General features: G+C 44.4%; 1 protein-coding gene across 3 annotated transcripts in view; it reads right to left on the minus strand.

The window, feature by feature from the left end:
• Positions 1-27,800, minus strand: part of SLC9A9 (solute carrier family 9 member A9) — a 558,227-nt gene that overhangs the window by 353,877 nt on the left and 176,550 nt on the right. For 2 of the 3 annotated variants that reach the window (XM_077130322.1, XM_077130323.1), the window contains exon 6: positions 18,597-18,702. The exons of the other annotated variant lie outside the window; for it this stretch is intronic. In XM_077130322.1, coding sequence (XP_076986437.1) covers positions 18,597-18,702 — 106 coding nt within the window. The remainder of the gene's footprint in view (positions 1-18,596; positions 18,703-27,800) is intronic. 3 annotated transcript variants of the gene reach the window in all.

Genomic DNA, 27,800 nt, shown 5'->3' on the forward strand with positions numbered 1-27,800 from the left:
CCCTGCATTTGGGTCAAAAGCTCTAATGCACTTTTGGAACTGAAGAAGCAAACTGGCTCACAGGAGAGCTACTGGGGTGGACAGCAGAATCAGAGCCTCATGTGAAATGGAAGTAGGGATTTGCAGAAGATAAAACATTTAATTCTTTTTGATAGTTTTTTTTTTTTCAAATATGTAGAGGGCTTCTCTATGAAAGAGAGGTTACTCTCGTTCAACGCTGAGGGGAGCAAATTCACACTGCCCAGGATTGCCCGGGTGTGTGAAGACAGCCAAGTCAACTCTTCCTTTGCCTCCTTTCTTAGATTCATGAGCACAAGAAACAGTGCATTTCCTCTGAGCCTTTCCATTATAAAACCACTATGCAAACTCAATAATCCATGGCAAATGACCCCTGGCCTCAGTTTTTGGACAACACATGACTCATTGGAGGCCTTGCCTGGATTGATTAAGGGGGGAGGGGGTGCAGTCACTTCTTAACACCAGCTGGTCACTGCCAGGGCAGATGGACTGACGCTGTCCCAATATTACTAGATGTTCTAGTTTCCTCAAAGGAAACCAGAAATCTGGATTTTTATGTTAACTCTCTTTATTGTTAAATCTGGGGGGAAAATTCAAATATTTCTAGAAAACACTTAGTCTATCAATGCTGGGCAGGCATCACAGAACGCAGACTGCCGGTTCCCACTAGCTTCCCAGGCGCTGGGCAGGACCGATGGCTGGCAGGCCCAGGCAAGCAGGGAGAAAGGGACAGGAAGAAAGAACCCACTGCCCCTAAAGCTGTCTCCTTCCTGGGAGACCATGGAGGGAGCACTGGAGGAACGCCTCAGAAGGCTGGCCCGTCCACGCCTCACTCTGAGAGTGGACACTTCCACACAAAGCTTTCTCTGGGAGTTCAAGGAATGGAATCAATGATCGCTGGAAGGTTCTTGAGCATGTTTGAGAAGGAGGTTGCATCCTCAGCCTTGCAAAATGATTAGCATTTGGAGGCAGATGATTTGGGAAGGCATTGCTGGCTGATGCAACAGCAGAAACCAGAGTAAAGGTGGAAAGTAGAATGGCCTGAGATGGGCATAGCAATGAAAGATGCTAATGAAAGCGGACGGTTTATGGCAAGTAAACCACCGGCTCGCAGACTGGCCACCTTAGCTATGCTTGGTTCTCACTCTGTTAAAAATTAAAATTGGCCTAAGTGCTTTTGGAGGCCATGCACCCTCACTTGGGGTGAGCACCCCACTTCCTGAGGGCTTGTGACTTGAGTGTCGTTAATTTACATAACCTGCGTGGCTCCTGGACTACCTGCTCTCCAACCCCTGGCAAAAATTTTGTTTATATAACATATTTTCCTGCTCAAGTTCACTGTGCATAAATCTGACTTCTCTTTAACATTCTCATACACTTAGGAATTTGGAATCTCACATAAAAAATAACCGAAATGGAAATTTTTCTGGGTTTGATTTGTAGCTAAAGAAAAGTTTCATTTACATTTTCTGAAGCCTACAAATTGGATGATACATCTTTCTTTCATATTTGGATGGTTTGATAAGCTTTCTCCACAGTGTGGGAAACAGATGTACTGTTCCACAAACCTGAACACAACTCTGAGCAAGGGTCTTAGGCCTGCACTGGGTCTGGTTGCAGAGCAACTGATTGAGCTGCCAACCTTTTAAAGTATTGACTGGTTGGCCAAAGATTTCAATATTTAACCCATTATTCTGGTATCATGGACACATCCATTCCTAGGGTTTTGCTCTCACAGTTTACAACTAGGTTTTGTTGTCATGTAAATACCTTATACTGGTATAAACCTTTTATAAGCACCTTCCCATGGGCTCCTCAGCATATATCCATACCTTCATTCATCGGTAGAACTACAAATAATAGAGGGCCAGCTAGTACACCAGTGGCAGGTGCTCAGGTTACAGCAGTAGCACAACTCAAAACTTCTATTATGTGAGTAGATGAGATATTTTTATTCCAATTAAGCATGTATTTATTAATTAAATCATTTTTATTATAGAATAAAACAAGAATAACTCTAATCATTAAAGATTAAGGCACTGCAAAAGTATATAGTGTAAAAAGGCAAAATGGCATTCCTTTACACTTATATGCACTTATATACAAATGTTATTATTTTGTAAAAATGAGATTATGCAATAGATGTTTTGCAGAAACTTTATTTTCTAACTTAAAAGTATCTTGAGATTTTTCCATGTATATACCTTTGAAGGATGCCATAGCTTTCTATTGTTTGTATGTAACACAATACATTTAATCCCCTTCCTTATTGTTAGGCTGTTTGCTTTTTCTCCTGTCACAATGATGCAATGTATATGTATCTTTGTCTATATAAGTAAATATTCATTGAGGTAGATGACTAGAAGTAACTTTGATGGGTCAAAAGATATGCACATTTAAAAAAGAAAAAGGATATGCACACGTGCTGGCTTGAAGCTGTTATGTACCCCAGAGAAGATATGCCCTCTTTTCTTGATCTAGTCTTGTGGGGGTAACCATGTTTCCTTTAATCCTGATTCAATATGGTAGGGTGGAACTCTTGACTAGGCGGTTTCCATGGATACGCGACACAATCAACTGTGGGTGTGGCCTTTTGATTGGATGGAGATGTGACTGTGCCCATTCAAGGTGGGTCTTGATTAGTTTACTGGAGTCCTTTAAAAGGGGGAACATTTTGGAGAAACCTCAGCTGCAGATGCTTGGAGAACAGCTATTTCAGAGCTGACCTAGACACAGACATTTGGAGATGCCTGGGGTGCCAACAGAGAGAGAGATGCCTAGGTACAGATGGTGGAGATGCAGAGCCAGCAGACGTCACCATGTGCCTTCCCATGAGATGCTAAGCAAGCCAGAACCCAAAGTTGTGTCTAGAGGGGCTAAGTGAAGGCCCACAGATGCTTAGAGAAACTACTGGCATCAGAAGCTGGAAGCAATGGAACCAGGAACAAAGACCAGCAGATGCCAACCACGTGCCTTCCCTTGTGGCAGACATTGGCCTTTCTTGCTCAAGGTATCTTTCTCTGGATGCCTTAGTTTGGATATTTTTTTTGCCTTAGAACTATAAACAATAAATTCTCTTTTTAGAAGCCATTCCATTTCTGGTATACTGCATTTCCAGTAGTATTTTGCAAACCAAAACAGCATGTTTAAAATTTTGGCTAATAATGACAAAGCTCCAAATTTCAAAAAGTGTATAAGCTGCCTGATTTTCTTCATTCTTGACAACACTAAATATGAATAAACTATTTAAATCTTGTGATTTACATATATAAAAAATGTCTTACTTTATTTCCCTGTTTATTAAGTAAACTTCATTTTATACTTGACTTATATATACATACAAACCTACATATACATTTACACACACACATATATAGCTATTAATTACATGTTCATATTTTTTACCCAATTTTCAATTGCATTGTATTCTCACATTTATTTGTTGGTGCTCTTTGTGTATTCAAGACAATGTAATTGTCAACTGTGTTGCAAATATCTTCTTCTAGTCTGCCATTTGTTTTCTAAGTATTTATCTTTTTAAACTTGTGTATAGTTAGAGTGGTTAATTTTTTTATTTACTGATTTTAGCTTTTGAGTCTTATTTAGGAAGACTGTTAATATTCCAACATTATAGAAATGGCTTCTAACATTTTCAGAATTTTTTCTTAATATGTACTTATATCACCCCTCTTGAGTTTCTTTTAGGAATTGTGTGAATTAGGCTTTTAGCTTTTCCCTAAAGGAATAACCCATTGTCCCATAGTGCTTATTACAACATCCATCTGTTGTGTTTATAATGGAAGGACAGTTTGGCTTGGGGGTTCGCATTATTTTCCTCAGAAATGAATATGAGCTGCTTTTCCATCTCCCGACATTGCATGTCACTCGGCTCAAGTCCTGGGCCCGTCTGATCATTTCTGCTCTCGCGAGGGAGCTGCATTTTCTGTCTGGATGCCTCCAATGTTCTTTATTTAACCTTGAAATTCAGTGACTTTACAACATTATTTCATAGAGCAGAAGATTCCAAATGAAATCTTCCTGAAATACAGTGGGCCCTTTAAGTTTTTCAAACCAATTATTGTATTCTTTCAGGATAATATTATTCTATGGTGTTTTTGAATATTCTTCACGTTTTCTCCTCAGAATACCCATCTGCCTATCATCCATTTCTGTCATATTCTCTGCGGTCATTAGTATATGTTTGTTCCTTTTTTACTTTGCTTTGTGTTATTTACTCAAGCTCATCTTCTATATCCCTAACAATGTTTTCAGAGAACTTCATTCTACCTTTGCTCCTTTGAAAGTGTTGTTGAACTTTTTAGTGGTGTTATTTCTTTGCCGGTTTGTCTCCTAAGCTCTGCCAGGACATTTTTAAATCCTCTTGCTTATTTTATGTCTCTTCTATGAAATCTTGAATCTCTTCTCCAAGCATTTTTGTTTGCTTGATATTTAGGGAGAGAGAGAGAGAGATCCATATTATTTGCAAATTCTTCAAGATAATGGAGAACTCTAAATTTCTGTAATACTTCAGTAAATTTGTTTGGGGATTGCAGATCCTTCATTGGCTTAAATTTCTTTCCTCCACTCTTTTTTAAAAATGTAGTTTGTATTTCTGATGAACATGGCTTATTTCCTCCTCTTTGGTTATTACCTATTTTTAAATGGAACTGGCTATTTATTGAAGAATAGTATGGAGAAAGCGGTGACATAGGGTGGTGTAAGCTGAAGCAGACTATAGTTTTAAGTTGGGTTTTATTCTGTTTATCCATTTTTGCATAAGAAACCACCCAAAACTTAGTGGCGACAACAGCAATCATTTATTTTGCTCACAAATCAGCAGTGTGGCAGGGTTCAATACGCTTAGCTCATTTCTCCCCATATGGCTTTAGCTAGAGGAGCTCTAATGGGGCTGGAAGATTCACTTCAGAGATGGACCCTCCCCATGGCTGGCCAGTCTCGCTGGCTGCTGGTCCCTCTTCAAGTGGACTTGCCCCAGTGTGATTGGCTCCCTCACAGCATGGCGGCTGATTCTAAGAGTGAGTGCCCCGAGACACAGGACACACTGGCTGCCGGCTTATGAGGGCTCAGAGACTGGAACAGTGCCCATTCCTCCACAGTTGTAAGGTCTAGGTTCAAAGGGAGGGAACACAGGCCCCCACCCCTTGATGGGAGTAGAGTAAAAGGATGGGGGCTGTACTTTAAAACAGCCACAGGATTATCTGCTTCAAGCATCTGTCACCAAATCTGTTATTTCCTTTCTGCGGGGAATACATCATTTTGCAGTTCATTGCATTCCAATTGACATGGCATAGAGCGAAGCCCCATAAGTTACAGATGAATTATGTTTTGATTTGGAAATTGCTGCCATCCCTCTCCACCCAAATAACCTCTAGCAGCAGGCCTGGCTAGGAAATGTGGCTCGTGATGGTTTCTCCCTCATCTGCCATTTTGAAGACAATTCCCCACCCCACCCCCATTTTTATGGCCCATCCATCGACTTTGTGCTCTAGACAAAGGGACATCGGCTGGTCCTTTCAGGAACGCAATGTGCTGACGGGGTGAAAGGACTGAGTCAGTTTTCAGAGAATTTCTGTATCTTGTTCAAGGTTTCACATCGTTTGGCAGAGATACTTCATACTTCAATGTTTTATGATTTATGGTTTGGAGTTACGGCTATTTTCCTACTTCATGAGCCATGAAAGTTTCATCTCTATTTCTCAATATTTCTCCTATTTTTAGTTTGTCTTGATGGAATCTGAGTAAAAAAAGAGTATCCTGTTGTCTTCAACAAATGTTCCATATGAACTATAGAATCTCTTTTTAAAAATATGTTGGGAATTTAGAAGTGAGATTCCACTACATTTACTCTGAAGGGAGAGATTATTTGGGGGAAGTTGACTCTGTTACACGATTGCGCCTTCTTCTATTCCGTGGTGGTTCTCTTCACTCATTGACACTGTCTTTTTGTCTTCTCTAAAGTGTAAGATTTTTCTTCTCAGATATCTTATTTACTGAGTAAGTCTATTTTATCTATAGTAGACTCTTAAATCCTTTTGCAAATGAAGTAATTTTCCAATGACATCTTATCATTAGCTGTAACTGAAGCATAGGGAAGCTATTGGCTTTTGCGGGTCAATATTATGTCCGGCCGATATCTGAGCTCTCTAATATTCTGTCATTTGGGGCTTTTAGATTTTCTAAGTAGTCAGTTATATCAGGTCATCTATTAATTATTTTATTTTGATTATCACAGTTTAATTCTCTATGATTTTGCTTTTAAATTCAGCTTACCCCAGTTTTATGGACACAATGGCCTTTTATATCTGCGTGAGTAAGCAGCTACACAGGTTTTGGGTTTTGCTGTCCTACAGTGTTGTTTCCCCATAAAGCTGATCTACTCTGTTTTCAAAATCTACAGCTTCAGTGTAATCTCACTTCTGAGATCCCAACAGACTTTTTTTTTAATTAGGATAGATACATATAGTAAAGCTGCCATGAAATGCGAAAACTGAGATTTGAAGCGGTTGCATGATTTACTTACTCTCAAGAAACTTTTAAGTGATGCAGAAACCACACAACCAGTCCAGCCCTCACTTCCGCAAGAAACAAAGCACATGGTATCCATGTTTGAAGCATGGTCCAAGATTAAAATATCTCACCAAAGCTTTCACTAGAATTACTGATAAAAATAAAATTGGATGCATACATATGCATATTTTTCTATTTTTCATAACTTTCAAACTTGCCAATGAAACAGATAAAAGTAGACAGTTTATAGAATTATGGACAAGGTCTGAAAATCTAGATGGTCAACAGAAACATAATTGAGAATCAACTCTGCTTAGAAGAAATTCTGAACTCCATGAAGGTAAGGTGGGGAGGTGATGGTGGGGAAGGGATAGAAATGAAAAAGGACAAACCACCAAACATATTAGGGTTAGAATTTAACTGGCAGCCTCAGATACAGCATGCTTACATGGATGGCATTAGATTGCTTGTGACCAAGTAGAGTTAAGCACCTTTAGAAAAATCACAGAAACCACACTGTGATTCCAACAGTACAGGATAATGCCCGCGATGGGGTGGTTTGGGTTTTAGGTGTCTCATTTCAAATATAGATTCACTGGACACTCACTCTGCTATCTTTTGAAATAAAAACCCATTTCTTTGTTTTCCTTCTTTAACACTATCTGCCATTCTGGCAATGAAAAAAGAATGATATATTCAGGACCCCTGGGACAGGAAAGTTGATAAGAGCTCTCGACCTCTTTCCCATAAACAACCTGTATTTTAAAGCTATTAACACAGGAGCTGGGCATCCAAAGACAGTTCATTTGCCACCCTGTGGCTGGTGAGGTCATCAGGCTTTGCAGTCAGGCTCTGGAAAATGGGCCTGAGTTCGCTCTGAAAAGCCAACCAGCTGCTCCTTCCCCAAGTTTCAATCTGATTCCCCGCGCATTACATTCTCCCATAAGGCACAGCACATAAAGCCTGCAATGAGCCTGCCATGTAAATCCATTACAGACCCCAGGAATAGAAACAGAGCACATTCTCAAGGCCAAGAGAGAGCTTTTAATTTAAACCAAAATTATTATTGCATATTGATTTGGTCCCTTGTTTCCCGGAAAAAAATGAGAACTGATTACCTGAAATAAAGGGCATTTTCTTGCTTGTTTAGAATGAGAAGTAAGGGTTAAGTGCGTTAGAGACCAAATATGCCTTTGGACTCAAAAGTCTTAACCCAGAGCTCCTGAGACTATAGAGTTTTCTTTATATATATATACACCACCCCCCCCTTTTCTTATGAAGACAGAGCCGTAGCTTTCTTTGGACACTAAAAGAAGAGCATGTCCCACCCCTAAAAGCAGTTCAACATTCATTGTCTTAGATGACAAGTGTCGCAGGCTTTGGGAATATCACCTTACGTGAGGCTAAACTCACGGGTGTTTCTTCTCACAGGTGGCTTTTCATCAACGACCTGACACCTGGTTATGAGGCCCTCTTGTCACGAAGCCACCATCGTGTGAACGTGTGCCATCTGTTACCATATAGGGAGGTGTCGCTATCACCCCCCTCCCCATCAACTATTAAAGGACATCAGATGACACAGATGCCCTCAGGAATGATGACAAACTTGCAGAGTATCAGTATAGGAGAAGGCTGGTCAGTCAAGGAAGAAACGAGAAAACCACAGGTGCAAACCCTGCATGCGACCAACCCAACCTTACACAGACAATGCCAGATTCAGCCATTCCGCCAAACTTTGAGGAGTTTTTAAATATTTTATGTGTAGAGCTGTCAAGTACTTCAAAAATGTCCCGTTGGAGAAAACACTACCTTCACAATGAAGGAGGCAGACAGACATCCAATCCAACCATCTGTCCTCTCCTGTGCCCACGCCCACCACACCACCATCTGGATATTATCTGCCTATGTGCAGGCCCATCTACGGGAAAGAACGCTTTTAGTCATATAACCATTGGGTATTTATAATGCTGGTGACAGTAATTTCCTGCAGCGGATTAATACAGTGGGTGCTGGTCATGATTTGGCTTCCCATGTGGCTTGACTCTCGGAAGAAAATGAGCTAATCACGGCAGCATCGGGGCTTTGGTCCCTGGGTCTGGTATCTGCTCCCTGGTGTCCAGCTCTGCCACAGGTGCCCATCGCCCAGCGTGCATGGCAGAGTTGCTTTGCTGTGACGGGCTCATCCAAGGCCCGGGTGAGGGAACATCATGGGCCTCCAAACGAGTGAGCCAAATTGTCACGCAAAGGCTAAACCGAATAGGAAGCTACCCAGACTCAGCCACAACATCCAGCAGAAGACAGAACTGCCTCTTCCGACTTTCTCTCAAACCTGATTTGTTGCCTACAAAACCAGCTCAAAGTCAATCATGCACATAAAAGAAAAAAATCCAAAGCATCTCCATCATAGAGCATTTCAACGACTGGTGTGGAAGAAAATGTCCCTTGCTTACCAGCCATGGAAGTTATCTCTGCCCAGGTACTGTAGAAACCTGAACAGGTGGATTCCCAGTGCAGACCATAAATCTAACAAGAGAATGTGAAACAATCAGAATAGAGTCAAAGGAGCTAATAAACAAAAAGAAAATAATGAGTTCTACTTCCACGGTTGAAGACAAGAGAGCTACAAGGAGGCGAGCCTAAAATCCTGGACAGAACTTTGGAGAGAATCCAAAGGAGATTCTTCACCAGCTTCCTAGTGCCTCAGAACCCTTTGCATCATTTTAAATTGTTAAAGAATGCCTGCAGTATCATGCCAGATATAAAGCAACTTCAGCATTTCTTATCTACATTGAAAAGGACTATCTTTTTAGTCCTTTTGTCAGATTCTTTTGCGCCATTTTCAGAAACAGATGAATATGATCACTTGAGTTAAAATTGGATTGTTTTAATAAGCAGAATTTGTGCTGCAATCTCCAATTTATACAACATCTTCTCTCCATCCACTGCACCTCAGTGTCCTTCATCTCTGAATATTGTGGTAGATTATGGAGTAACTGGCTCTACCTAGTTTTACCCTCCCCATTAATCATTATCATTAATTTCATAGTCATTTCTTATTAGATTTATTTATTGTGGCCAATGATAAATCTGTCATCCGTGTTGTTTTCTGCTGTGGGTAAACCATCGTCCTTCTCTTGTTGTTTTAAGATTTCCACTGTGGCTTTGTGGAGCTCAGGCTTCACTATGATGTATGTGGATTTGCATTAGTTTTAACTTTTCCATTGGTGCTGTTTCAATTTCTCTGTTCACTTCTGAAAAGTTGTCATCTAATACCTCTTGAATTATTGCCATGAATAGATTGTCTTTACTTTCCCCGTTTGAATCTCTTATTGATGTATTCTGGATTTTTTCATGCTATGTGCCATGTCTCTTAAGCAGTTTTTCATATTTTTTATCTGTACTGCATTTGGGTTTACCAGCTGGATTTAATCTGTGATTCATCTCAATGAGTTAGTTTTCAATGTCAATAGCCATATTTTTCATTTTGAAAAGTTCTTTTTTCATATTGTACTGTTCATTCCTAATTTTCTGGCTCCTCTATGTCTTTAGCAATTTTTAATAAGTCCATTTAGTAATCTTTCTCACATTTTTGTAATTCTTTTAGTTTCTTAGGGTGCTAGTTCTTTTAGCTTACTTTTATTTTGTGTATCTCCTGGTTTTCTTTTGTGATGTTTCTCTTTGCAAATTTTCCACGTGAGCTCATCTTTAATTAACCGCCTGCTACCACACCCCACTGCGGGATTTCCTTCTGCTTGGGCTGAGGAAGTATCATTTCATTTGGCTTTTTGGGAATGAGGAAGGGGAATGAGGCTGGGGAAGGTCTTTCAAAAGTCCTTACATTTTTTGTTAATTGACTGGTTTGCATTTCCTATGTCACAGCTGCCCGTGCCACAGCCCAGGGATTTTAATTTCTCAAATGGCAAGTTTCTTTATTGTTTCTTAAGACTGGTGGACGGAGTCTAACTAAGAGAGTATTTTGAGATTCTAAGCTTTTTTCTAAGAACTCTGCTCAAGTTCTATTACAGTGGTGAGTTTACAGACAGGGCTCTGATGTGCATCAGAAGCAGGACCCCAGCTCTGCAACCGGCGGCCAGTGGCCGAGACAGAATTAGTGTGGCTGCTGACAGCAGTGGGTTTCCACTCTTGCTTTGATTTCTCTTGGTTCCTCACACCTATGGGATTTCCTTTTTTCTCTCCAACATCAGCTTTATAATTAGGAAAGAAGTTTTGTCTCATGTGATGAAGTGTCTCCGTGTGTTTGTGGTGGCACAGGGCCCGTCTGCTTCATTTCGAGCTGCTGTTTCTGAACATCCTGCTATCATGAAGCATGGAAGTCAAGGCTGCGCAGTGTCCTTTGTGCTTGTCCTCCCGCCACCTTCTCCACAAAATTGACTGCGTTCCCTGGCCATGGGGCTGGGGGGGTGTCCAGGCCTGGTGGTCCCCGCACCTGGTGCCTTGGGGTGGTGAGCAATGACCTTGTGTGGCCCTGAGACACCAGCAGAGCCAATCTGATGCTTCTCTGAAACTCCCAGAGAATGAAGTGTTATTCCAGCCAGAACAGAAGCCTGGGGCTGCCGCAGCTACCCTCTCCTACTTCACACAGTGGGCTGTGAGGCTAGACATGCAGAGGAAGGCAAGGCTAAGGGAGAAGAAGAAACAGGAGAAAACGTGTTTGGATCCCTGAACCTCAGCATGTCCAGGGCCAACTCAACGCGGTGGGGACTTACCTTTGCTCAGGCTAACCTGAATCGGGTTTTCATTGACTGCACCTGACACGTTCACCAGTAACTTAGAAAAAGCTACAATGGAACTGAGATAAGGAACCATCCACACCTTTATTTTGGGAGGTCAATTTGACAATTTGCCTGGCGTGGAGCAAAGCGAGTGCTAAGTCCTAGGGCTGAGTTCCAGAGAAGCTGCAAGTCTGATCTGAGAGGCAAGTCTCTGAACCTGGGAGGGGACATGAGGAGCTGGGGTAGGGGAGGTGCCAGGGAATCACCAGGGAGCAGCGACCAGGGACTGGGGATGGGTGAAAACGAACCTGGCCGCAGCCACAGGGAACACACGCTGAGAGCCCCCTGACTGCCCCCAGCTCAGCCCGGCCTGCCAGCCGCTTCCAGGGGTCCCAGGCGGCCGTCCTGTCTGTGCCATGGGATGCCACCTGGTGTCCGAAAAGGGAAGCTGGTGTGGAGCTGACTGCAGGACGGGGGGCCATAAGCAAAAAGGGACCATACGTCTGTACGTAGGAGCCCAGAGTCCAAAAAAAAGGCATCCAAATAGGCAAGTTTCACGTTGATGATCAGTTTCCAAGGCAAGTATCAAAGTGATTACCTTCGGAAGGATGTGTCAGGATATAAGAGACTTATTTTTAAGTGAAAAGATTCATGAGAAATATGCTTTCTGGCTGTGATAACAGTTTTAGCTTATTTCCATCAAAAGGCACAGCCTTCTTTCTCCTCTGCGCATACAAGTGGGGTCAAATGCAGAAGCAGCAAAGCCAGCGAGGAGGACCACAGAAACCTCTCACGTACTTGAAAGGAGCAGAACGGAGACTGTTAAACATCTGTCCTCCGGACAGGTTCTAAAAAGCATGAGTGACATGTTTCCACCCACACCTGAAAGAGTACAGTAACTCACTCCCTCAGTAAATATTTGAGAAGCTACTGAATAACGAGCTGCATGCGGGGTTAGAGAGGAACACAACTGCCCTTCAAGGAGCGTGCGCCTCACTGATGGATGACGGTAGTGAGAGAAATAATGGAATTTCTTAAGTGACAAACTTTTATAACCAATCCCTACACAGCTGTATTCCCAATGAGGCTTAGAGCCAGGTTTATGGCATGTATTAAATCCCATCATGTCTGTCCTTTGAGCTGGAGTTCCCGAGGGCAGGGCTGGGCGACTCGGCCCCCACGTCCGTATCTCCATGCCCGCACGAGGTCAGGTAAACGCTGGCGCTCAGTGCATGCTTGGTGACGGGCTGGATGACGCCTTAGCCCCGTGGTCCTTGGTGTCTCACGGCCGACCGTCAACTCCTCTGTTAAACCGTCCCTAGACACACGGGTTTCTCTCACTGTCCTTCACGCCAGTGCCAGGCCTTCCCCGCCACCCCACTTAGATGACCTCACTGGTCAGAACCACTAAAGACAGCAGAACAGCCTTTAAAAAGAGAAAATCGGTGCTCCAGGTTACCTTCTCTTGAAACGATTTATATTGAGTTTCCTCGTAAGTTTTAACTTAACAGAGAATAAATGCACCTAGCATACATTTATACATCTGCGAGAGGCCACTTAACAATGTTAGATATTTTATATCTAAGAAAATTTGGAGGCTTTTTGTACACTGTGAAATTATTTCAAAGGTTGATGTTTTGGTATAATACTGGCAATATTTCTGTTTTGCAAATAAATGGCCTCAAACACCCAATAGCCTTCTGCTCTTTTGCCAGCAGAAAAAACAACAAACAAAAAACTTCAAACTTCTGCCTCTGTAATCTGCACTTAAATGAAAATTGCCAATTACCAACTGTGCTTTTAGGATGGTTTGGGTCAGAGTTAACCAGAGTCAGATCATTTATATGGAAATATAAGGAAAGAAGAAAATAAAAATTCCTATGATCCCACCCAATATTTTAATATTATATATAGATATATATGGCTAAGTTTTGTGTAACCAAAATGGAATCTTATTGTACACACCATTTAGAATTTTTCTCATTTTACCTCTATAATATATTATGAATATCTTTTCACATCAAAAATAATTTGGGGGAGATGGCAGGGCCAATCAGTTTTTAAATGACTGACTAGGATTCCATGATACTGCATTACAGTTTCCTCAATCACCTACTAAGTAAGTTGGAGAGCTCACACTTCCCAAGCCCAGGCTTACCCAGGCAGAGTCAAGCTCACTGAGTGTGCAGTTGTGGAAATTCCACAGGCAAAACATGACACTCAATTGTTGATGCAACTTGTTTTATTTCATTATTGATGGAGCTGAACTTATTTTAGTAGTTATTGGTCATTTGTGTTTCTTCTACTTATTCCTTTGTCCATTTTTCTGTTGCTATGCTTACCTTTTCTTATTGATCTCTGATATTAATAGTAATATCAGCAGCTAATGTTTATTGACTTTTATGAGCTGGGCCCCACTCTGGATGTTTTATCTGCTCCCGACCAGGGAGGGAAGGGCCAACCCTCCCTAACTCACAGACGAGGCGGCGGAGGCACACAGAAGGTAAGCTACACCAGGTAACACCACTCGTAAATGGGATCTATTAAGGAGATTGCAATTTATCACGGATGCAGGGAAGGCGACCTGCCAGCGTGTATGTTGAAAATGCTTTCCTTGGTTTCTCATTTGCCATCTAATTTTTTTTTGTAGTGGTGTGTGCCTGCTAGGATGTCTTGATGCTATTGCCGTCATATAAATGGACCTATCCTGGATGGTATTGGCTTTTAGTATTGTGTTAACCTGAAGAGGAATATTTTAAATAGATGCAATTCAAACACCTAAAAACATTTAGGTAGTACAGAAGGATGAAAAGTGATAAGTTAAATTAACTCGTCCCCCTTTGCTAAAAAATATAAATTTATCTCCTAGCCATTTATGTTTTTATTGCTTCTGATTGTTGCCCTATGACTCCAAATATCATGCACACAGCTCCATTTCTTGATTTATCAACTCCAGAAAGAATCTATTGATTTTTTACTATGACAAATGCCAAATTTTACTTCAGCTGTCCCTTCCTTTCTCTCTTCACCTCTGCTCAACTTCCACAGATAATATAATTTTGGTTGCAAGTACCATCATAACTCTAAGTAATATATTTCAACCTCTATTTCTTGAGCTCTCAATTTCTGACAGTCTGTCTTAATTAAGTGGTTTATGCCTAATGGGGCAAATCACATGTAAAAATGGTTATTCTCTATATTTCTTGGATCATAAAGTACTGTATTTATGACAGAGCACTTCACTGGAAGCAGGTCTACCTTTAGTCATTTAACGAAACCAGAGAGAGCTTTGTAAGTAGAATGAAAGATAGTGATATAATTGGTGACATAAATTGCAAGAATATTTATATTTATATGGCATAAATTACATGGATTATATAGACTGCAGAGCCTTTTCACCTGCATCGTTTTAGTTATTGCTCAGGGTTCTATAATGTATACAGAATAACTCTTAAACTTTGCAGATAAGGAAGGAAGCACAGAGAGCTGCTTTGAGTCACTCTAGTGGCCTTCTAGGATTTATCTCTCTCTCTCTCTCTTTTTTTTTTCTTTGGAGAGGGAGGGTTCTGCCCAATATTGTTCTCCCTTCCCGTGGCAATATTACCGCAGAGGAAACTGCCTTCCCACTCTCAGCACCTGTGCTTCCAGGTGGAGTCAATTATATCCCTGAATTCATGGAGCATGCGCCAATGAGTGTTCCGTCCCCATGGCCACGGGAATTAGCTCCAGGTGGGTCTGCAGCCCCACGAGAACTACAGGGTCTATTACGATTTGGGCTGGTAATGGTGGGACAGAGATTTCTCTGCTCCAGAAGAACGACGCAGCCTCTGGAGGTGCTGGCCGCCGTCTTGCGCCCAGGAGAGGAGCCAGCCACGAAGACGCTGAGACCTGGTCACGTCACTCGCCCTCCTTGAGCCATTTCTCTTCCTACTGTTCAGTTCTATGAGGCAACAGAGATTTACTTTCTGTTTACCCCCGTTTGGGTTGGTTTCCTGTCTAATATAACAGTGCACAGTTACTTTGTGACTTCAGTTCTTTTGACTTCAGAACTACTGAGTTGCCTCTAAAATTAATGTCTCATCCAGGATTCAAAAACACACACCCTTAAGACTTCCACAATATATAGTCTGCCTTCCTTCATCACCTTTTAAACAACCTTTGGACAGATCCATCATGCGGAACTCGTCCATGAGCCAGCAGGCATGTGTGTTTGGGCCTGACATTCTGTGTATACTTGAAATAGCAGGACAAATCAGAGTTAAGCTAATTTCAAAATTTTTTGTTGATGTTATTTACTAAAGGGAGTTCACACACATGCAAAAAGATTATGAGGTCACTTTCATTTTATGATGAATATTTCTAGATAGTTTTAAATTGTGGGAATACCACTCACTGCCCGGTGCTGCTATGTTTGAGAGTTGTAGCCGTCAAATTCAAGTTTAGGCCTGGTGTCTAAAATTCAGAACATATTTAGCTTAAGAAATTATTACAAGTAGCCATTTGCTTCTTAAACTAGCACAGCAAAGCTGATTTAATTTAAAATGTAGCTAAGTACTAGAGTTATATTAGAGCACAGTATTGTTATAATACTAATAATTAAAATTTTAAAATGTTAAACTCGAAGAAGATGGCTCTTAAACAAGGAGGCCGGAGGGAAGACGCCGAGAAAGCAAAGGAGAGCGTGTAGCTGTGCCTAAGGGTCTCTGCAGGCCCTGCCAAACCTGAGGGCTGTGCATGATTCAGCTTCTTTATTATACCTCACTTCCCTTGGGAATATATGGCTTTTCTTTCCTGTGGTACAAGAACAGCTTTACCATTATTCTTAGACTTCAAAACCACAGAAGGGTGGAGCTGAGAAAGGGGAAACACAAAAGCACCGCGAGTACTCTGTTTCCAACAATTTGCCATGTAGAGAGCAGATGCACTTGTAAAGGCAGGGATGCAATGCTGTGCGGTGAGGGCAGCGTGGAGGGGTCTGCAGCAGGGAGGGGGCTCAGCCTGTGGGGAGGGGGCTGAGTAAGTGCTGAGGGACTTGACTAGGCAGTAAAAGAGGCTGGAAAGGTCAACCAGAGCAGCGGCACCCCTGCGTGCACAGGTGTGGCGGCCCCACGCTGAGCTCTGTCAGGGCACATGGCCTGGCTTGGTGCAAAGGGAAAGAAAAGCGGAGAGATCATTTTTCATCTACAAGTCATGGAAAACATTTGTGTGATTTTTAAACAGGGCGTTCCTAAAGTAACTAAGAAAAAAAAATATTTGGAGGAGAGAGTGAGGAGGGAATGTTACAAGGAGAGAAAATATGAGTATGTAAGCAGATGCATGGAAAGAGATTGTCCCACATGTGGTAAATGAAGTGGATGGCGCAAGTGGGTGAGCAGCTGAGAGAGCTGGGGAGTCCAGTGCACAGACAGTTCTGCAAGGGGAGGCAGCGGTGGGCCATGCCTAGCTGTCCGGGTGCAGGGCGTGCAGGGGCATCCGCCACTCGGGAGCCCTCGGGGAGGGGCTGGTGGAGCCCAGGTGCTCCACGGGCCGGGGGGAGGCTGTGGCTTCCACAGTGTGTCATCTGGGGCCACATCCTCGTGCCCCAGGAGGGCCTTGATTCTAAGGGTCACTCTGGGCAGTGCTTGAACCCTGAAGGCCGGGAGTGCAGATCTCAGCTGGGGAGGCTCAAGGCTCATGCCAGGGAGAGGAGGCCGTCGCGCGCGTGTGAACCCGAGGTGCTCAGCGCGCACTGGGTGGGTAGCGGGGCACAGCGCGGCCCCCCGTAAGGACCACACTGACCCAGGACAGACTAGTGGCTGCATCAGATGCCCCCAGGTTTCCACAGCCATCCCAGAGGGCACGGTTTTAATGGGAAGTGACTGAGAGAGGTAGAGCTGAAAGCAGAGGGACATAACCTCCCCCGCCTGTAGCTGCGGGAATCCTCCCGAGCTAGTTTGCACTTTGGTAGCTTGGCTTTGCTTGGCCTTTTACAACTTGGTGGCTCAGGAAGTGCAAATGAGGGACCTGGCAGTTTTGCTTCATTTTAATTTTTGCTCCAAATACTCCTTCAATATTAGTCTTTCTCAGACAGAGATTCCTGACACCCCCATTTTAATTGTTCTTGGTCTTTCCTTAAAAGTGTCCTTTCGCATTTGTGAATCTGCCCTGGCTTTTGCACTCAATTTGCACTCGTTGGTATTTTCCTTCAATGCAGGAAAGACACCTCTGCGAGGCAGAGCACAGATAAGCTTATTTCAAGACTCTCACTTGAAAGTTGTGAATTTAACGGCAACTTTGGGGCGGCAGCCTTAAGAAATGTCAACTGGAAGAAAAATGAGTAACATTGCCCTGTCCGTTCCCAACTCCCCTCTGTGAGGTCTGACTTTTAAAAATCTTTTGTTACTTCACAATCCATTTTCAAATGCATCTGAAGTAATTAACACCCTGAATGGACTCCTGTCCTCATGTTTAATTATCAGATGGCTACTTTCCTTCGGGATATCTGACAGTTGCCAAAAATGTTGGTCTTAATCTAAAACCGAGCGAGACCCCTGACACAGTGAAAGCCACTGGAGTGGCATTTATGAAAAATAAATGGTGACTGTCTAAAGGGGAGGTGAGGAAAGAGCCCTACTTCTCGCAAAAAGAAAATTCTTCCAGGACGGAGGGAAGATTACATCAGGTCTCAGCTGCAATGCCATCAGCTTCGCTTGTCACGAGATGAATTAAAGATGTGCTCTTATAAAGCATTGCATTAGGATTGAGAGATAAAAAGCATTCTGAGCCTCCCGTAATAGCTCCAATTTGCCAAACTTACTATAAATACAAAGGTTACTATTAGCTTGCTATCTGGAAAATAACTTGTACAAGGAAAAAACTTAAATGACAATTGATCTGAAATGAAGTAAGCTCATTTTTGTGCATTTTAGGAGCTCCAAGTGAAGCAGCTAAATATATGTGCCAAGAAAATAAGAGCTACCCTCTGGGCAGTGAATTGTTACAGGCTGGAAGCACGAGGTCCTTTAACAGTATTAGAAATTAGGTGCCTAATGAACTGTGCCCCATATGGGAGGTTTTCTGCGGAAACAATTCTTTAAAAGGTAGAAACTGTCCACATGTCTATGACCTAAACGACATGCATGAAGGCCATCAGGAGTGACCATCAGGAGTGGCCATCAGGAGTGGCCATCAGGAGTGACCATCAGGAGTGGCCATCAGGAGTGGCCATCAGGAGTGACCATCAAGAGTGACCATCAGGAGTGGCCATCAGGAGTGACCTCTGCGTGGCAGCGCCTTCCCACAGGGTAAATGCAATGTAGGCAAAGTTCTGGTACTTACTATGTAAGGACTATGGCCACCGCGTCATTCAACACGCTCTCCCCAAACAAAAGGGCATAGAGGTCGGGGTCGACGTGCAGTTCATGGAAAATGGCCAGCACCGTCACTAGAAAGACACACACACAGGCAGGGTCAGCTGGAACAAGGCCACGGCGTCCGCTGGGTTGTGTCTACTCCTAAAGCTCTCGTTACCTGCCGATCTTCTCAAACCCATCCTCGGAACCGACACCTTTACTCAAAGCCCGCCAGGTGGGTGGCACTGCCCGGCCTCGGGAGCTCCCCGGGCTCCACGCTGCCTGCAGACAGCGAGGGGGCTTCACGCGCTGTGCCCTGCTTACCTTCTCAGCAGCATCTCCTTTTGTGCCTTCTGCCCACTCTGAATTTCCCAATTCCCTTTGCACTTTGGTGCTTTCTGCGAGAACCGAGTTTTTCCTCATCCACCTGCCACCATCTCCCCATTCTAAATGTGTAAACACACACTTCATGGTACAAAGTATATATATGCCTATTTATTCCACCTTTAACACCCTCCCGAGCATCCCCCGACCCCCTCAGCAGGCCCTCCTCACTCCTTTACGCTGTAGCATTTGGGTCAAACCACAGACCGTGTCACAGAAGGGACCGTGGGCTCCTTGGAGACCAGGCTCATCACACATAATGCAATGCTCAGCAAACATGCAGGAAGTGCTGGAAGCACAAGTGACCAAGTGGATGGGTGGATGGACAGATGGACGCTGTGGCCACAGTCCACCTCCTTGAGGGGAGCAGGGCCAGCGCCTGTGTGAAGACAGACGAGAGTGGGCTTGGAGGGCGTGTGTCCCACAGCCACTGCGTGGCCACCGTGCGCCCTGCAGGTGTGTGAGCTGCTGCCGGGTCACAGGGCAGCGAGCAGCCACAGGCGGATTACTGAGGGTCATACAAACTATTCAGTGTCTTGATATTTGTGACTGATATGTAAAGTGTGAACAGCTATCATTAGGAAAATGATCCATTGAATTCATTACCAAAGGGGGAAAATGGGTGGTTGAAATGATACTGATACAGTTTTAAAAAAAGACTGTTCTTCCCAGAGATCCCAAATAAATAATATAATGGTGTCTAAAAAATGCTACGGGAAAAGCATGTGAGCTCTAACAGCTTAGAACATGAAGCAAATAATTATTCCTGAACAGTTTTGGATACATTACACAGGGAGTTCTTTAACAGTAAGTGGGAGAGAAAAGGTCTGGTTATATAAATGAGTGTTAACAGAGAAGAAAAAAAGGCAGGTTGAGACCAGATTTTGAAGGCTCTGTAAGTGGGATCAAGAAGTTTGGAGCAGGTGCCCGTGTGGTTTGCTGGTCGGACGCTGCCTGCGGTGCAGGAGACCTGGGGTTGACACCAGCCCATGCACCCAGAAAAGGTTTCGAGCGTGTCCTGCTGCAGTGTGGCATCACGAGAGACCTTTAATCAGACGTGTAACACGATCTAGTTTGAGTTCTGGAAATAAAGCTCAGGCACCTGGGTGGAGAGCAGAGTGGACACAGGTCTGGAGACTTTCCCAATAGCTCAGGCTAGACGTGAGTTGTACCGAGACAGGAGGAGGCCTGGTTCGGACCCCCAACCTGGACCCACCTTGCATGTCCAACAGCTGCCATTGTTCCTAACACTCCCACTTGCCGGCCCCTCGCCCAACGCAGGGACACAGTGAGTCTTTTGTGGGTGAGCAAACGAGTGGTGATGTCAGAGCAAAAGAGCCAACACCCTGAGACACGTGGGGTGAGAACTGGTGGGTCTTAGTACCTGAGAGGAAGAAAGGAGGGACTCTGAGTGTGAATCTTGAGTGACTGGTAGATGGGGCTGCAGAGGAGAAATTAGTATGTTGACAAGGGAATCACACTAATGATTTTGAACATGTTGACTTAAATAGCCAGGTGGATTTCAAGTGGAAATTTCTAGAAGGAATTTGGAAATAAAAAGTTGTGTCTATACAGAGTGAAGGCAGAAGAAGGAATTTGCAGGTATTGAGCATATTCAGAGGACATGGGGAAAACACATAGAAAAAGAAGAGAGAGCGTGAGAGCTGCTCTGGGGATACTACAGCTAAGGGGTGGATGGAGAGAAAGGAACACGAAAAACACACGGCACATTTGCAGACCTGGTACTAAGCATGAACACAACGCCAGCTGGAAGCCAATGCATTATGAATTTCTGTAAACAGATTTTATTTACTAGAATGAGGAATACTGACCTCAACAACCAGATAGCAGAAACAACAGAAATAAAATGTCATGAACTGGCACGACAATTGGCTAGATCCCATTTCACCAGGCTTGCCACTGGTTTCGTTATTCTAGCTGAATAGACCCTTGATCCTAATAAGTACAATGGCAGCGATCTACTCTCCCCTGGTAGGTAACTGGTCACATTTGTCAGAGTCTGCAGCCTTTGCAGGTGGCAGGGGTTGGGGTGTGGGGGCAGCAAGCAGCTCTGCGGGGGTCTCTTTTTCCTTTGGGAGAGTAAAACAGGGCATAGGATTAAAAGCAAGAGGTTTTCATTGGGGGTTTTAATGAACAGCATTTTCCTTTTGCTAGGATTCTTTGGAATAAAAGAAAGTTAGTCTTAAACTAGAATGCCCCATCATGGAAGCTGTTTTGTTGACTTTAGGGCCTATAGCTACTTGTATTTCCAAGATCTGAGATGATCTGCAGCTCATCTTCACCCCCAGAGAGGCTTTTTGTGCCAATAAACAGGGGCATAAAACCTTGGGTTCCCTTCCCAGCTTCCCTGTCCTGATCTCTGCTTGCCCTGCGGGTAGACTTTTATTTTTTCAACGAGAGCTCTATTCCTGTAGTCATTGAATAGCCAGTTTTGTTTAAAATAGCTCTGACATTCCTACGATTCCTTTTGCACAGAAAACTGAGCTCCATTTCATAAACAATATCCCACACGAAAGAAAAAGCTATTACTTTGTGCATTCCCATCTACCCTGAGAAGAAAGGGAACAGTTTGAAATAAAGCCAGGCAGTGTGTCCTACCAGAGGGAGTATTTGCTGGGCCCACAAATGAGTTGAATAGGTGAGTCAGGAAATTAGCCACCCACTGTGCTGCTGAGCTTGGTGTTTTTAAAAACCTCATTTAATGAGCTCACTGGCAGGGTTCAATCTTCCACATAATGTCCAAGAGCTCGCCGTCGCCTTTGCAGGAGAGGATCTTGTCAAATGTCTGTGCACACGCTTGGAGGAGCCCCCCACCTTGCTGGGTCTGCAGGGAGAGCCCAGACCCCACACAATGCCTGGCGAGATGAGCCTTCCCGTGATAGCATGGGGCACACTCCAGACACCAGCAGCTAGGGAAGGCAGGAGACCTAATCTGAGTCTTCAGCCTCTGATCTTATCAGGGGATTTGGTCATTGTTGCATCTGTCTTACTTTAGCTGTGTTCATCTCCTAGTGGCAGGTTCTAATGTGCCACCTGGGGTTTGGAGCTCCTCCGACACATCCCCTCTCCCTACGTGAGTTTTTAGAGGGAGAAAAATCTACTCTGTCTGTCAAATTGATAATAAGGCCTACAAGCACATATAATCTTATGTCCAAATAGATCTACATGAAGACACAAACACACAAACTGCCCAGGTCAGGGAAGTGGAGGAGTGCCATAGCCGGGGAATGCCAGGTGTCTTTGGAGATCCCTGAGAAAAGAGTTTCCAAAGTCAAATGGTAAGGGGTGGTCTGGGGGAGAGGGTGACGAGTCGGTGGGGTGGACTGTCCTAAGAAGCTACTGCTGAAGGAACGGAGAGCAAGACAGCAATAGTCTATGGGGTGTAAAGCCAAGCGAGGCTTTCTCCTTGGCTTCTAATTTATAGATTGACAGGAACCAAGGAAAGTGGGACTGACAATAGAGAAAAAGGAATGGAAACCAGGGCCAGCCGGGAAGGGCATCTGCTGAGAGTCTGGGGAACGATGCACAAGCTTGGGACAAGACGAGGGTAGAAAATGTCCAGAGTCTGTGATGGGGACTGAATTCAAGTTACTTGAAAAAAGCTAAGGTTAAAGATAGCAGAACTTTCGATTTTTGAAGGGAAAACCCTAGCATTGCAGTAATATGATATTTTGATGAATTTCTTCATTTCAAGAGTCTTGTTCTTACTCCAGTTCTACTGTCACATCAAAACTGATCTTTCTCATCTCTTGGTAGTAACCTCACCTGGAGATAAAAACACAGGTAATGACTGTCTGACCCTGTCAGTATCTCATTGTATTTTTAAAAATGCTGTGCAGTTCATTGTTGCCATTTCTGCTGCTGGTCATTTTACGCCACCCGTTAGCAACTTCTAAGTCCTCAGGGTGACGTGGTGCCGGCCCCTTCCCTGGACTCTCCATCAGCAGCTCCCTGACCCCTATTTTCTTGGCATTTCACAAGGAATTTGAATTTCAAGTGATATTTTGACATGGCAGCTCCCAGCAGCCGGGCAGAGGGCCTGCCTGGGTGGAGGGACCCACACAGCAGCCCCCAGCCCCATCACCCTAAGGCTCCATTCAACCTTCCTGAAATGCGGCTCTCCCAGCAGAGTGTTTTCTGTGCTTTTGTTCTGCAAATGAGTATGTCTGACACTTGTCCACGACACATGGTGTGGCAGTTAGGTTCAGTTGTCAACTTGGCCAGGTGAAGGCACCTACTTCTGTTGCTGTGGACATGAGCCAATGGTACGTGAACCTTATCTGTTGCTGATTTACATCTGCAGTCGGCTAGGGTGTTTCTGTGCAATGAATGATGTTTGAGTTAATAGACTGGTGCCTAAATGAGAGACTCGGCGTAGCACAACCCAAGCAGCTCAGCCCAGGCTTTGGAGATACAGAAAGGAATCACCCCAGGGAAAGTTGTTGGAACCCAGAGGCCTGGAGAGAAGACCAGCAGAGATCACCCTGTGCCTTCCCATGTAAGAGAGAACCTCAGTGGAAAGTTAGCTGCCTTTCCTCTGAAGAACTAATGAAATAAATCCCCTTTTATTAAAAGTCAATCTGTCTCTGGTGTGTTGTATTCCGGCAGCTAGCAAACTAGAACAGATTTTGGTACCAGGAGTGGGGTGCTGCTGCGGTTTGCAAATACTAGATACATTGGAATGGTTTTTTGGATGGTTAAGGGGAAGATTTAGGAGGAACTGTGAAGAGAATGATGGAGAAGTCCTGTAGTGCGTGAAGAGACTGTTGGTGTAAATGGAACCACTGCCAGTCTGGACAAAGGGGGACACAAAAGGGACAAATTGGAGTTTCCAGAATAAGAACCATGGAAGCTCAGGTCTGAAGCCAAGAAACCTCAGCCAGGAGAGTGGACCCACCCATATACATGGAGAGGGTGAGTTTACACTGAAGGGTGAGGATGAGTCTCCCACCTTGTTGCAGTGGAAGAATCATGCAGCCTCAGGCCTTGGAGAAGGTACAGCATGCTCCTTGGGGGACTGGGGAGAGCCTGGCTGCCACCACATGGAGGGGTTGAGCGTGTGTCCTGGAAATGGCAGAGAGCCCAGGGGTGGCCCCGATTCCTGAAGAGAGTGGAGCTGAGAAAGAAGTGGTCTCCTCAACGGCCCCTGAGGTTGATTTGGAAAGAGGTGGGCCACTGCATAGGCCCTTGGAAAGGGTGGGACTGCCACTTTCTAAAGCTGAAGGATAAATGACTTTCAGACTTTGAAATCCAATGGTCTTTGTCCTACAGGTTTTCCTTCCAATTTCTCCCTATGGAAATGAAAACCTGTCTCCTGTGACTGTCCTTCCTTGGCATATTGGCACCAGACAACTTGTTTTTGAGATTCATAGGTCCACAGCCAGAAGAGAATTTGTGCCACTTTAATATCGTTTAAGGTGATGCATATAGTTGTCAAGTTGACAAGGGGTGGACATGTGGTAGTTAGGTTCAGTTGTCAGCTTGGCCCAGTGAAGGCACCTAGTTCTGTTGCTGTGGACACGAGCCAACGGTACGTGAACCTTATCTGTTGCTGATTTACATCTGCAGTCGGCTAGGAGGCGTGCCTGCTGCAATGAATGATATTTGACTTAATTGGTTGGTGCTTAAATGAGAAAGCGCAATGTAGCACAGCCCAAGCAGCTCAGCATACCTCATCTCAGCACTCACAGCTCAGCCCAGGCTTTTGGAGATGCAAAAAGGAATCACCCCAGGGAAAGTTGTTGGAACCCAGAGGCCTGGAGAGAAGGCCAGCAGAGATTACCCTGTGCCTTCCACGTAAGCAAGAACCTCAGCTGAAAGTTAGCTGCCTTTCCTCTGAAGATCTATATGTTAACTAAATAAATCCCCTTTAATTAAAAGCCAATCCATCTCTAGAGTGTTGCATTCTGGCAGCTAGCAAACTAGAGGACATGGTAAACCAAACATGTCTCGGGCTTCTGCAGCTGAAAGCACATCAGCCCTGACGGGGAGAATCTTGGCATCCTCATAAATGAGACAGTATTTTTCCATTTTAAAAAGGGTGATTATTGTATAAATGTGTTTTCTTTTTCTCAGAGAGGAAAGGGGGGAGGAAATTCTCCTGTAGCCTTTTCTACTATCTTGAAATATTGTACATAGAGATAATTCAAGAGAGGCTTTCCAGGAAAGTTGTGGTTATCTGGAATAGGCTGGAAGTTCTTTGGCGCCTAAACCTTCTCAGTGAGACTCCCAAGGAGAATCAGCACATGGGCTGGTTTTGTCAGCCAAGTTCTGCGATCATACTCCTAGAGACACGATTAGAAAACCTAAACCTCCTGAACTAGGTCAGAGAGACAACGCCAGATCTAGAAAGCTAAGCACTAGACGGGACGTCACCGAGGTCATTCTAAACTAGAAGTCACATAAGATCTCAAGAAAGATTTAACCCTCAAACACTGCAATTTAATTTTGACCATCGACGAGATATATCATTTTGGAACTGAGTTATAGCGGAGGGAACTCCAGACGCAGGTATACCTGTGCAGTCTGCGCCACGGCCCCAAATGTGGTCCTGGGAAGGTCTGCAAAGTCAAAACCATTTTCACGATAATATGAAGATGCAACCTGCCTTTTTCATTCTTATTCCTTCATGAGAATACAGAGGAATTTTCCAGAGGCTGCATGGTATACGATAGTGAAACAGAGCCAATGCAGAAGCAGATGTGAAAATCCAGCTGTCTTTTATTGCTCGTTAAAGAGATTTGCAAAAATGTAAAGTACTGCCACTCTTCCCATTAAAAATTTTTGCTTGGGAAAATGGGTTTATTTTTCATAAAATATTATGTTATACTAGTAAGAAAAGGGATTGTTGCTATTGTAAAGAAATCAACCAATTAAATAGTTTCAAATTTCTCTTTTAATTTCTAATATGGTAAATGTTGATAGATATAATACAAATGTAGAACAGCTCTTAGGGGTCCTTCCTAATTTGGAAGAATTATCAGAAAGAGGGGGACCACCATCCTAAGGCATTTGTTGTGGGTAACGAATGGACATATTTCTTATGCATCTAGAATGACACTAGCTAAAACTATCCTGAGAGAAATGAGAAAGTAGCCGCTCAACTCGTTTTCTATAGAGCTTAATTCTCTTATGGAACCGCTGGAAAAAGCTGCCTGGCTCTTAACACCCTTTGCCACACAATAATCGGTAGATTCTTTGGGCACACATGTAAAGGATTTCTAATAACTTTTAAATGAGGAAAATGATTCCTTTAAAATTAACTCCTCACGCATTTGTAGAATCACGTTTCTGTCACTGGTATCCAGGTTTCTTCGAGTGCTTTGTGGCTGAGATTGCTTCTTCAGTATATCCAGTGTATCAATTCACAGTCAAACATCCACAGTCTACATTCTTTCCCTGACTTCAGACATGGCCGAATGGTGTTTCAGAATAATTTATCCCCTGTTGCTTAAAACCTAGCAGCCAGTGAGAGGAGACAGAGGTAATCAGAGCGTGAGGAGGTTTTGCAGCAAGAAAAGAAGAATAAAGATGATATACAAAGATCAGAAAGGGAGAAATCTGGGCAGGGAATGTTTTTGGGTCCTGTATCTCGGAACTTATGGGCTGAAAGCTGCTGGCACTTTTAGCCAGTGCTTTAAAATCTTTTGCAGCAACGCCTACCACAGGGTATTCTAAAGTTAACATTAGCAAAGAACATAAGCATTTAACAAAGTCCCAATTTTCTCAGGAATGGGGTTTAATGAGCCATGGTGCAGTTTAATAGGGACTCTGTGGCAGAGCCGGTGTCTGAGCGATGATGGCTCACCCTGCCGTACGCGCCTCAGGAGCGTTACTTAAGCATTTTGCCATTTAAAAAATGAAAATGGTGGTCAAGGGGTTGCCTACACGTCGTGAAATAAAGGCAGAGAAAAGCTCAGGAGGGCCATAAGGAAACCAAAGCATGGAGGGGCCACCAAGAAAACCAACACCTGGAGATAAAACGATCAGTGACCCGTCACATGTGGCAACTGTACAGAGAGAGACAAACCAAGAAGACATGGGAGTCGTGATCACGACGCACACACAGAAATACGAGGGCCACGCAGGTTTCCGTCTTGCTGCGAAGGACATGAAGTTAGCGCACGGCTCAGGCCGCCATCTCCCCGACTGCGACAAGACCCCAAGGGACGGGAAGAGATACTTCTAGTTGCAGAGGGCAGGTGGCGGCTGGTGCGGAGCCTGTGGGGGGAGGGAAAGAAGGACACAGAGCCACCCAGGGGCCACTGCCTCCAGCCAGTGGGGCAGGCCGAGGGACCCCCGCCCCCGCCAGGTGTCCCCTTGAAATCCCCGGGACCTGTGCCTAGTTACAGTACATGCAAAAGGGGCCTTGCAAATGTAATAAAGGAACAGGCCTGAAAATGGGGAGGTTTCCTGGCATATCCGGGTGGGCCCAGCCTAACCTCAGGAGCCTTAACAGCCGGGAGGTTCCTGTAGTCAGAGTCGGGGGTGCGGGGGAAGGAGGAGGAGGAGGACGGCGGTGCAAGGGGTCTCCGTGTGAGCGAGAGTCACCTCCGTGGCCAGCTCAGAACTCGGGGCACTCACCTGCAATGGCTGGGAGGAGGCCCCCGGAGCTGAGGCGGACCCCGGCTTGTCAGCTAGCAGGAATGCAGGTCTCAGCCCCACCCTGAGATCGCGGCCCGCACAGGGTGGGAGGCCAGGCACCGCGGGTGGGCCCCGGGGTCCCTGCTGCCATCCTGGCCTGGTGGGGCCTGCAGAGAGGCCAGCCCGGGCACCCGCCTGGCCC

Source organism: Tamandua tetradactyla, chromosome 15, assembly GCF_023851605.1.
Source record: "Tamandua tetradactyla isolate mTamTet1 chromosome 15, mTamTet1.pri, whole genome shotgun sequence".
Classification (NCBI taxonomy): domain Eukaryota; kingdom Metazoa; phylum Chordata; class Mammalia; order Pilosa; family Myrmecophagidae; genus Tamandua; species Tamandua tetradactyla.